The following is a 12,871-nucleotide window of genomic DNA, read 5'->3' on the forward strand; positions in this document are numbered from 1 at the left end:
AGCGCTGACGTGCGGGGCCCGCCGCCCACGTCACCCTGAAAATTCTGCCCTTTTGAGTGATCTAAGTTATTTTCATCTCAGTCCTAAATGAGTAGCCCCTTATCCTGAGACTGTGACCCCATGTTTGAGATTCCCTGACTAGCTGAATCAATCTCTCGGCTTCTACCCTATCAAGCCCTTTCTTGTATGTTTCAATAATTTTGCCTCTCATTCTTCTAACCTCCAGAAAATATACACCCAATTTACTAAGTCTCTCATCATGGGATGAGGGGGTCATCCTGTGGATCAATTTAATGAACCTTCACTGCAACACTTACAATGTAAGTGCATCCTTCCTTAAATTTGGAGACTAAAAGTGCACATAGTATTCCAGATGTGGTTTCACCAAAGCCCTGTCCAATTGCAGTAAGACATTTTCATTCCTGTCCTCCAATCCTCTTGCAATAAAGACCAACATGCCATTTACCTTCCTAATTGCTTGCTGTGCCTGCATGCTAACTTTTTGTGCCCATGTATGAGCACACTCAAGTCCCTCTGGACATCAACATTTACAAGTTTCACACTTGAAAAAAATTCTGCTTTTCTATTCTTACGTCCAACTTCACACTTCCCCTCATTGTACTCCATCTGCCATCATCTTGTCCACTTTTACTTTCTGAAATAGGGTTCTTACGTTTCATGTAGCAATTTTTTACGTTGCTTTTATTGTAGACCTGTTGACAGTTGGGTGATATCAGCTACACATACCAGTCCCTACTGAGCGAATCACTTTCTACATTCTAGTTGGTATCCTTCATGCTGTTATCTGGTACTGCGTGTGTTGACTTTGTATGATATTCTTAGGATAGTACAAGATGAAGGCCCTAATCCTCTTCCCGGATGATTTACCAAGTGGTCTTCTGTCCTGTTGGAGATACTTCCACCAGGTCTGCTAAAAGATCAGCTGTTCAGCTTGGAGGCTGCTTCATCCAGCTATCTTACCGTTTGTTATTGAAGAATTCATCTGGCAAGAACAGTCATTGACCTGTCTGTATCCCTGGGCTCAGGGGCCTTAGTCAGTCCTACACCTTGCTCAAGGATGACCTACAAGCTGAGGTGGCAGAGGAACTGGCAGCTCAAAGAGTCAACCCTCCCTCTCAGGCAGCACACAAACAGAAGCAATTAGGATAGACAATGAATACACTGAATGGATAGCTATAAAAAGAGGAATGCAACAAGGATACATTCTGTTTCCAGACCTTTTCAATCTTTACAGTGAAATTATTATAAGGCATCTGAGATACCAAGAACTTTACTAGGTGGACAGAAAATAAATAATCTGAGATATGCAAATGACAGTAATTATGGCAGTGTAATGACCTTAGACCAGACCCCCAAATTTTTAGTCAAATCTGGTTAGGGACCAATAACACTTTGCTTAAAGTAGACAAAGTTTGAGATTCAAGACACTTGCAGACAAGATGCTATAGGTGTTGAACAAAAATAAACTTCACTATACAAGATCAAAAAGATAAAAATTTACAATATCCATCTTATATTCTAACATGCAGGGTTAACATGAGCTACATGGGATTAAATTGTGGTCAAACATGCCATAACTGCCAATAAATAGTAAATCCAATAAAGACAGATCTCATCGATTTCTCAGCAACCCACCCAGATGCCAGTAAACACCATGTAGCCTTCCAGGGCTCACTAAATGCTCTTAAATTAATTGTAGCTCTAATTTCCAAAACAAAACTCCTTGGGCTGCATTTTTTTTGCAAGCAGTGTAGACACTTCATCTTTACTACCCCAGCTAAGTAAACCCGCCTGCTGTTTTATGATCCGACCTTTTTAGCTGCTAAGTCAATATGGCCCCAACCTTTTAAGTGTAATGGTCTTCAAGTTGCTTTGGTTGCATTAATCCTATTTTCCACAGTTAAACCTTAATCTTTCCAGAACTAAAAATTCTCTAAAATATTATGATGAACCATAACTACATATTTGTAGGAAAATCAACAAAGACTCCTAGACACAATTGTAACAAACAGTAACAGATATGGATCTTTAAACCGCAGCAAAACAGCATGCATAGTAACAAAGGATTACATTTAGATGCAAATTAACAGTGGAATTGAAAGAAATAAAGCAAGAATCATCTTATCTGGGTAGCCTAATAATATCTGATGGGAAAAGTGATCAAGACATTAGGAAGCCCATAAAGCCTGCAAAGTAAACCTTCACAAAAATGTCAGACTTCTTTAGAAATAAGAACATCTCAGATTATTAAAATGCTACATCTGGTCAACATTACTATCTGGATGTGAAAGTTGGAATATAAGCAAGACAATGCAAGATAAATTAAGAGTTAATACAATAAATAAACTTCCACCGTTAAACATTCACTGACATTATGCCAACTACTAGACAGTTTATTTTCTTTACACATTTATTTTATTGCAGAAAAAATTCTCAAAAAGTAACAAATGGGAAATATTATATAGTGCACACTTAGGGAAAGTATTTACAGAATGTCTGGAGGTCTTGCACTGTTCAGCCAATAACTTCCATTTGAGTCAAATAAATTAAAAAAATACTGTAAAAGACATTACAATTGACAACATATTAAATACAATGATATCTTGGTGTACAATGCTCTTAAGCTCAGCATTCATTGTTGCAATTATTTAGAAATTATCTTGTAATAAAGTTATTTTGAAAAGTTACACAAGATCTCCCTTAAGACTTTAAAACCATGATGTATGAAACAAAAAAGTGCAAGAGAAGTTTTGTGTTTATACAAGAGTACTGTCTAAAGGACAAGACAGGTCAATAGCATCACTCCCAAAACAAATCCAAATATCCCTTACTAAAAAGTAAACGCTCAGTTTTGAGTTGTTTTTTTTTTTAAAAACTGTACCTTGCATTATGCACATCATTACCTCAACCAAAATAAATTTAAATTAGTTTAATGTTAGCCAATGCCTTTCATCTTATATTCCCCTATGATTAAATCTGAGATTGAAGTAATGAGCACAAAATCAATTCATACTGTAGCTGGCTCAAATACGTGACAGAATAAACTCCAAGCAGTAGATCAAAGATAATCATGACTGTACTTCAGCAACATTGTACCTGTGAAACCAAGTCACTCACTTTTAATTCATCCTGTTACTTTTTCTCCTCCCTCCCTGCACCCCCATCCCCGACCTCAAACTGTTCCCCATTCTACACTTTATTCCTTGACTAAGACAGCAAAGGGGCAACTGAAAACCAGGCTCCTGACAATGCTGAGAGAAACATCAAGCTTTCATTCTTCTCCAAGTGGTTGCAGCGAGGATACTCAACTTTCTATGCAGATTGCAGGGAGATGGAGGGAAAACAAAACCAACCCATACCCTACCAGACCAGGATGCAGTGTGCACATCAGCATAGACAGAAATGAAATTCCTTACTGAAAAGTATTCATAAATCTGTAACAGATCTTAATTTTCAGAGGCAGATAGTTATTTTGCTGGATTGCATTTACTTTGGTTTATTGCCTGAATTTCACCCTCTTACTCCAACTTTTCTCCCTTTTGCTCCTGAAAGATTTTACTTGTAGCATTGGTGGACTACTGAAATTCAAGACAGCCATTGCAACCTGCCAAATCATATCCCAATATCCCACCCTGGTCTCAACTAGGTGAACATTGGGTTGTGAAACCAGTGCTATCAAACTGGGGATATGAAAAAGTAAAGAACTGTAAAAGTGTAAAATTAATATTAAGTACCAAATGTGGACAAAAGAATAAGTTATCAGATTGTCTCATCACAATATCCTATGCGAGGCACATATTCAACAATCCAGACCCTGAACTGCATGTTAAAAGATCAAACGTCCTGTTCGCACCAGAAAGCAGAATTCCTACCCCAACCATCCCCAATGTTTCCTCCGTCATTAGTCCCGCTCATTATTATGTGGCTCCAGTGCCTGAGCATGCTGTTACAATTAGCACCTTCAGTTGAATATCATGCATAAAATTAGAAAACAAAGAGCAATAAAACAAAACTAAGTTAAATTGGAATTTAGGAAACAGAATTAGGAGCAGAATAAAGCCCTTGGTACAGTATTAACTGAGGTAGTACAGTATTGAATTGATTTCCCATCCCCATTAAAAACATTTTTCTTTGAATGATAGGTCAGGGTCAGATCTGCTGACTGAAGAACCGTTACTGATAGAAACAAATGAATGCATTGCGTCCGCGACTGAGGCTTTCCTATATGATTTTATTGACTATATTCCCCATATATTCATTGCTTCAATGCTTAAATGATAGCAACAGCAATCAGAAATAATGATTTCACCAATTAAAAGGCAATGATTAGCATTGTTTAACGCTTGTCAGTTACATCAATGTACTTCCTAAAACATTAAAACAGACATTTCTGAAGTTTATTCTTAATAGGGCTTTTGTAAAAGTAAACGTACAAAACATTTCGTTCCAAATACTCTGTCCATAAGGGTACAAAAAAATAAAAACACGTAAATATATTTTCAGGTTCAGTAAGAACAGGAGAGGTTAGCCTGACTTCCCTGAAGTCAAAAAGTTTCCAAATGTGCAAGGTCATGGTTCTAGATTAATCAGAAGACAAAACAGCAATGTCATGCTCTTGGTTTCAAATTGTGGTTGTTCAAACACTCACTCTGAAGAACATTTCACTTTCCCTTTTGGTCTCCTCTTCCAAAATTCTCCATTGTTGGTTTGACCGTGGATAGTTTAAGAGTGTTGAGAAAGGTGACTGTTTTGCCCTGAAACAGAGCCTCTTTTCCCCTGCCATTGTGATTTTGTGTGTAGCATTTCCATGCAGCTAAAACAGATGCTTTGTCGCTTAAGCAAGAATTACAAAATTTAGAGAATGTAGAGAATTTGGTGCTGTCTTCCAGTCTGTGCAATCCTTTCCCTTGCAATGGTTTAACATGACTTGGCAACTGAGCAATTCAAAGCAGAATCTGGGCTACATACGGTGAATGAGTGCTTGCTATAGCTGCCAGCAAGGGCAGGTCACTGGATTCGATCCTAAGGTAGGAGAAACAGAAGCAGTAGTTTCAAATTAGAGTTCCATAAAGGAAAGTAGAAATGGCATCAGCACACTTTCACCTATCTACTGTCTTCTAGTTAAATCTTACTGACAGGCACATTTTGGTTCAAAGAAAATACATAACAACCAACAGCTGGAAAGTTATTATGGACACAGGCATATTTGGTGAGAAATATGTTGAATCTATCCAATGTTCTTTGGAAATCACTTTTTTTTTAAAGAGATGCCCTATTCTAGAAGTCTATTCAGTGTACACAGAAAGGTCCCCTATTCAACTTCCAGTCTGTGCTGAATCAGACTGTTTTGAGCCATGATGGTGAAAGGGACATTAAAATTAACCTCAGTATCTTGGGTTAGGGAGGAATAAAAAAATCAGCCACAACTTCTGCATGCTATCAATAAATCTGACAAATTTGTCAATTAACATTAGAAAATGACCATAGATTATGACATAAACTAACACTCACTGATGTCATACAAGGATGTGAACCTGCCACCACTGCCTGATCTGACATACATGGGATTCCAATCCCACACCACATGGTAGATTTAGTGCCATCAGGCAATTATGGATGGATAATATATAGGTGCACATCCCAGAATCAAATGAATACAAAACTGTTGAAACTGTAATTATCATTTTAGCAAGTTACCGTTGGGTAATCAATGCCATGTAATTGTACCCTTTCATAGAAGGAAACTGTGAAAATATGAGAAAGAGAAAAGTTTCCATGTATTTTTGGAAGCTTGCAAAATAAACTGGGGAGTACTTGTAAGCAGCTGAATAAAGAACATCCCAGAGAGTTGACTGAATGGTAATAAAACTGCCAAAAAGGTGGAACAATGTCATTCAAAAGGACTGTGTGGTATGGAACTCTTAAGAGTTATTCCTCCAGAAAGGGTCTAGGATTCAGTCTTTGCCAGGCAGAAGAAGGGAAGCAATCTCTGCCAAACATTACCTGCTGGAAGGTGCATCTATGAACACAAAAGCACAGGTTTAAGTGTGATGAGCTAGGTTGACTTGAATAAGGTACCAGAATCGTATGGCACCATGTTGTCAGACCCTAGCATGAATCAATATCTTCAGGGGGAAAACATTTTATTCGGTGCACTGGCTGCTATGTACAAACGAGCTATATGTGCAACTTCTTCCACCCCCATACCTCTGTCTAAAAGCAGTTGTCGTCATCTTATTGTACAATTCAACAGGTGCCAGATGCCCTCCCTTACCTCAAAGTACCAATTATTCATGATCCTCGACAACAATGTTGGCAGGCTGTTTGGAGGGAGCATCAGAGGGAAGCAGACTCCTTTATTCTGCTGACATCCAGAAGAGATACCGAATAGTGAAAGGGACAGGCTGGCCTATTGCCCCTCCCTAACCCAGGGCAATGATGTCACTTGTAGCACCTTTGACATCCTCCAGACCAAGATCTACCAAATGAGCAGAGGCTAGGGACCAACCCTGGGGCCTTCCTGGCTTACATGGCTCATCTGAATTGGTGATAAGTTTGGTTACATGTGTTACCAAATTCAATACACTAACAAATTCGCTTTGTGTTTTGCTGCTGAATTTGAGAATTTTATTCATATATAGACTCTATTTTTAGAGTTTTATTCATTACCCTTTTTTTTGGATATCACCAAAACATGCACCAAAACTCAGACAGGTTTGACAGGTAGGTGACCTGCTCTTTGACCTTTGCTCTCACCATGAGGCAACGTATAAAAGTGAGTTGGAGTGATGACACCACCATTCCCTACCCAATTATGGCATATCTGGAATTAGGAACTGGGTATCTGTTTGTAGGTGTGAAGCCATATTTCAAGGCTCTGAAGTTGCACTTCAACAAAGTGTACATCACAACGTTACAAATTTAGCTTTGTTATGGTCTTCATGAATAGATTTACACAGTCCAAAGATCAGATCCTTACCCCAGTACCATGCCCAATTCCTTGACATGTACTCTCATTTGGCCCTTAAGGTATTCTGACAACATCTTGCTCTTGAAATACAGCTCCTGCAGCCGATCTTCAAGGTGCATTATACACTAAACGAAAGAAATTTTAAAAAGCAAAATCAGTTCAATATCTTGTATAAGAAACCATACATCATCATCTGAATCAATATTTCAGAAGGTAAATTCGTATCCCATCTCCTACTATACTGAAATATACAACAGCTTTAAAAGTGGGGGAGGGGATCAGCCTCTCTTTTCCATCTAGCCTCAAATCCGAAGGTAATTCAAGCGTAAAAGTAACAAAATTATTTTCTATTGATTAAGACTATATGTGCTGCAAAATGAGCTTCAACATTTTCAATTCAGTTCCTAGTGCTGTAAAGTAGCATTTAAAGTTCACCTTACTTGGGGACCACAGTGGAGGAAAAATAATTTACTGGTACAATCAGTGGTGTGGTGTAAGAAAGGGCAGTGTGGAGTAAAGGGAATTCCATAATCAATTTCTAAAACCCCCTCAACACAGTCTTCATATGTTGCTCTGTGCCCCTGACTCAGTATTATCTTGAAAAATGCTTGCTCTCTCGCAAACGGGGCCCTCCACATCTAGGACTTGATAAGTGACATTTTAACTCTTGATCTGACTCATAACCAGCAACTATTTTCTATTCACCACAGAAGCCCCAATCTGACTACTTGTTACAGCATGTTTGCAAACACCCTTGTTGTTGTGTGCCACTCATCCACTGGTCTCATCTAGACCTACTCCTACATTTTACAACATCTTTTCTATTTTTAAACAACTCATTCACTTCCAAACTGTTCCTCTTTAGACCCCCATTCTCTACACCTCAACACTTCCTTTAATAAAATGTCTATTTTCTTTATTTTATTGAGACACTACTCCTCCTTTGTCATTTTACCTGAAATGCTCTGCAACCTTTTCAGCAAATTCTCTCCACACAGAATCATTCCCTTCTTCAGTCTATAAAGTTTTCACAGTTCAGAAATTTCCTGATCTTGGCGGGCTATTTTTCAAATTAACCCATTGAAATTTCCAGCACGAGAGGGAGCCCTTTGGCTCAACTCTACTGGAGCAATCCAAAACTAATCTTGCTACCTTATATTCTGTGGCCCTGTAGCTTTCTCTGCTTTAAATACTTATCTACACTTCACTTAAAAAATGCAATAGCTTTATTTCAACTATTCCTTGTTGTAAGCATTCCATGCTTCAAACTCTCTAATGTAACGACATTTCTCAATCTTCTCCTGCACCTGCAGCAACAATTTTAAATTGATGATGTCTCATCATTGATTCAGAGGACATAATCTTTCACTATTCATACCTTGCATAATTACAAAACTTTTGGCCTTCTCTGTCAGGGGAAAGAATCCCAATAATTCAAATTTCCCATACAGCTATAATTTATCTGATACCTGCTATAATTCGGATTAATTCACACTGCATTCTCTACAATATGGCAGCCAAAACTGATCAAAATACTCTAGCTGTGGCCTAGAAATTGTTACGAACAAATTTAAAGCATAGCTTCTTGTTTTTGTGCACTTATAGTCTTGTATATAAAATCTAAAATGCCTTTGTACATTTGCACCTTCGTTCCTCTATAAGCTTCAGTATCTTTGAATTTATGTTCCCATTCCTTATTTTTCCTCCCGGCATCCATAGCTTCCCGCCTTTCTTCACTGAATTACTTCTGCCTCTTGTCTGCCAACAAGCCTCCTGAGACTTTAAACACCTGCTAAACATCCATATAATTTGTTCCTTTCATTTAGTCAATCAGTCCATTCATCAAACATGAAGCAACAGAGTTTTTCTGATCCTTTTTCACCCTTTCCTCTATAATACACTTTCAACTTAGCTCCCCATCTTACACTTCCACAGTTTAATCCCATCTCCTGCTCTCTTGATTCGCTCCCAACTCAGCTTCCGACAACCTCGTTTCCCCTTATTGATATTGGAAACAGCGGAGTCTCCATTCTTTGGTGCCTTTTCCTTTCCAAACTGGAATCGCTGCCTTCTTACAAAATCCATTTCTGATCCCTTTTTTCCATAAGTACCATCCTATCAAGTTCTTAACAATGCAATATTGCCACTCATTTAATATCAAAATGTGAGGATGGAGAATGTGAAGGAGGAAGGAGTGTGAAGTTGTTTCTATTCACCAGTATGATCCTGCAGTAACAGGAGGATTTGATTGCCAAGAAACAGATGGTCACATCAGTTTTGTTGGCAGACTGCAGGCAGGCTTTTCTGATAGGTGCTCTCTAATTTATGGATCACTCACTGGCTCATGAAATGGCCATCATGGGGATAAGTGACCATCCAAAATTTGTGGGGTCAAAGGGTGAAGCAATGCAGATATGAACCAGATCAACAGCAACAATGATGTTGATACAACAGTGCCAATCCCAAAGACATTATAAAGTGGGATAAACTGGGTTTTGAGATGTTAGTAGGTAGGTGAAAATTTATTTGAACACGTTAGTGCAGATTATGACAGCTGAATGCTAAAATTAAACATTTCCAAAAATGCTCTCATTTTATGTACAATGGAAACTGATGCAAGGCAGAGCCATTTTTAACACCACTAGCATTCAAGTTTTATTTTCAGGAATTATCAGTAAATCTATCTGAAGAATTTTAGCCAGTGGACCCACCGATGCCTTAACAGTATTATACTCACAAAGTTTGGCGAGAGGTTTAGTTTGTAGAGCTGAAGAGTGGAATGAAGCAAGTTAGATACTAAGCTGGATACAAGTACTTCTTTGCCAAGTTTGTTGCTGTCTGTAGTGCGTCTCTGGCTACTTGCAACCTGCACTGACCACTTATCCAAGTCCGCGATAATGCAGACAGCTTCTGCTATTGGTTCATCCAACACTGGATGCTGAACAGAAAAAATGTAAGAGAAGTTAATGTATCTTCTGATTCAAAGCATTAAATATCAAACATTTTGTATTTCCAAAATAAATACCCATCATACGATTTAGCAAATCTGCAATGGCTGGGGCCTAGGAATATGTCACCTGCTCTCAGCCACATATAGCACTTAGCATGAAAAGGTTAAAAAAATCCTAAATAAAGTAATATTTTAAATTTTCCAACATGCTCTTTATCCTAATAAATAATGATTTTTTTTCTTCAGTTTTTAAATCAATACGCTGTCAGTGTCAGGGTGCTTGACAAATATAATGCACAAGAGATATCCATTACACCTAGGTAAATTGTGATTTGATTCTAGTTATCAATAATGAAAAAGCTGGGGTTCAAAACAAATCCCAAAACAACTCCAACTCCCAAGAAATCTCCAATAGGTCATGCAGATTTATTAATGTAAACTACATTGCAGAAGTTTGGTTACTGAGACAAAGTAGTTGAATTGAAATGCACTTCATGAAATGAACTGAGCAAAATGATAGAATGAGTGACCTACTTGTACAGCGTGCGTTAAATCTGATGCCAAACACTGCTTCAGCTTTTCATCACTGCCTGTTCCATGCAGAACAAAGTCAGATACATAATAAGGGCAATAGCCACCAAAAAGGGACCTTCCAAAATTTGCCACATTGGGTTTATTGCAGCTTATTTCAACTACATATGACCTATAAAAGAGAGGTAAAAAGAGTGAAGTTAAATTTGAACCCATTAAAAATTCACAGCTCTCCAAGGTTTTACTTGTCTTTTGATCGGTTGAGGCCAACATTGCAAGAATCAGGCTCCCATTAGCTGGAAAGTGTCTCTTTTATTTGTAGTTGAGCAAGGAAGAAAAGCACAAATTTCAACTCAGTATACAAAGTCACAACCAGATCAACTCTATGACTTTTACATTGGCTATCTTCTTTGGCAATTAAAAATCAGTGATTGGAACAGCCCAAACCCTCTTTGACCAGATTGTTTTGTGGCACACCAGTGCTCAGTAGCCTTAGTTATTGCCAGCCCCAGCAAGTATCCATACATACACAGTCATGCACTTTGGTAGGAAGAATAGAGGCATGGACCATTTTCTAAATGGGGAGAGAATTCAGAAATCTGGAGTGCAAAGGGACTTGGGAGTCCTAGTCCAGGATTCTCTTAAGGTTAACTTGCAGGTTGAGTCAGTAGTTAGGAAGGCAAATGCAATGTTGGCATTTATTTCGAGAGGACTATAATGTAAAAGCAGGGATGTGCTGCTGAGGTTTTATAAGGCTCTGGTTAGACCACATTTAGAATATTGTGAGCAATTTTGGGCCCCGTATCTCAGGAAGGATGTGCTGGCTGTGGAGAGGGTCCAGAGGAGGTTCATGAGAATGATCCCAGGAATGAAAGGCTTAACATATGAGGAACGTTTGAGGACTCTGGGTCTATACTCGATGGAGTTTAGAAGGATGAGGGGGGATCTGATTGAAACTTACAGAATACTGAAAGGCCTGGATAGAGTGGACGTGGGGAAGATGTTTCCATTAGTAGGAGAGACTAGGACCCGAGGGCACAGCCTCAGAGCAAAGGGAAGACCTTTTAGAACAGAGATGAGGCAAAACTTCTTTAGGCAGAGAGTGGTGAATCTATGGAATTCATTGCCACAGAAGGCTGTGGAGGCCAGGTCATTGAGTGTATTTAAGACCGAGATAGATAGGTTCTTGATTGGTAAGGGGATCAAAGGTTACGGGGAGAAGGCGGGAGAATGGGGTTGAGAAACTTATCAGCCATGATTGAATGGCGGAGCAGACTCGATGGGCCGAATGGACTAATTTCTGCTCCTATGTCTTATGGTCTTATACTATTCGGGCATCCCTGTATAACTGAGCCTGAAGTATAAGTAAAATAACGGAGTCCTATTAAAGGAGATAGTTGTAGGTTCGAGCTTGATCAAGTAGTTTGAATGGTTTATCACCTCCACAATAAGGGACAATTAAAAGTAAGATACATAGGGATTCAGAATGTACCACATATCACAAAATATATAATTAAGTTTTATTCAATTGTTAAGGCAACAAGAGGTTCCCCATAACTGATGCAAGATAACTTCGAAGCTGACAAGACAAAGTCACACAACTGCAGCAAGGTTAGGGGGATAATTCCACAATTGATGAACTGACATTTATCCTCCCTAAATTAAGTTTCTCTTTTTGTGTAACTTCCTTGTTTGGCACACAATCTAATTCAGAGAAACTGTGTGCAAATCATTAGCAGCTTAACACTGTCACCACCTACTGGAATTTTAAACACACTACAGACACTAAACAGGCTTCAGGGGCAGAATTTTACACTGGCGGGATTTTATGGTCCGCCGAAGTCAATGGACTTTTGAATGGCTTGCTGCATTTTACAGCCCCAGTGAGAGCAGCAGGGCTGTCCTGTAACCAGGAGCCAGACAGAAACCATGGTTTTAAAGGAAAAAAAGTCAAAGTGTGACATCACAGGGAAGCAGGTAGATGATTGACTAGCAACTATTTTCTATTTCTCATCTTGGAGAGCAGCAGGAAGGAGCAAGAGCTGCGCAAGGCATAAAAAGCAGAGAGAAAGACTTCACTTGGAGAGTGGCAGAGCAAGAGCTGGGTAAGGCATAAAAAGCAGCCGTGAGTGCAGGCAGACTTCAAAAGATGACTTGAGGAATAAAAAGTGTCGTTGGCACAGGGGAAGGAGCCGATTGGTGAGTAGCTGGTGAGAAATCCTACTTTTTAGTCTCCAGTTTATAATAATCTGAAAGTTAAGGCATAGCAGGACAGCTCAGCTGCATGGAATGCACATCTTGTGACGCGAGAGATTGTGGATGCTTCCTGTGGCCTAGACGGCCACATGTGCAGGAAACGTCGCCAGCTGTAGAAACTGGAGGACTGAGTTTCGGAACTT

At 39.0% G+C, this 12,871-nt stretch overlaps 1 protein-coding gene across 3 annotated transcripts in view; it reads right to left on the minus strand.

Moving 5' to 3' along the window:
* Nucleotides 1-2,393: 2,393 nt before the first annotated feature.
* fnip1 (folliculin interacting protein 1) overlaps nt 2,394-12,871 on the minus strand; it is a 122,635-nt gene continuing 112,157 nt past the window's right edge. For all 3 annotated transcript variants that reach the window (XM_078550995.1, XM_078550993.1, XM_078550994.1), the window contains 4 exons: nt 10,476-10,644; nt 9,729-9,929; nt 7,001-7,116; nt 2,394-5,043 (listed from right to left, as the gene is read on the minus strand). In XM_078550995.1, the coding sequence (XP_078407121.1) occupies nt 4,965-5,043; nt 7,001-7,116; nt 9,729-9,929; nt 10,476-10,644 (565 nt within the window). In that variant the 3' untranslated portion in view covers nt 2,394-4,964. The remainder of the gene's footprint in view (nt 5,044-7,000; nt 7,117-9,728; nt 9,930-10,475; nt 10,645-12,871) is intronic.

This window comes from Cetorhinus maximus, chromosome 10 (assembly GCF_964194155.1).
Source record: "Cetorhinus maximus chromosome 10, sCetMax3.hap1.1, whole genome shotgun sequence".
NCBI classification, from domain to species: Eukaryota; Metazoa; Chordata; class Chondrichthyes; order Lamniformes; family Cetorhinidae; genus Cetorhinus; species Cetorhinus maximus.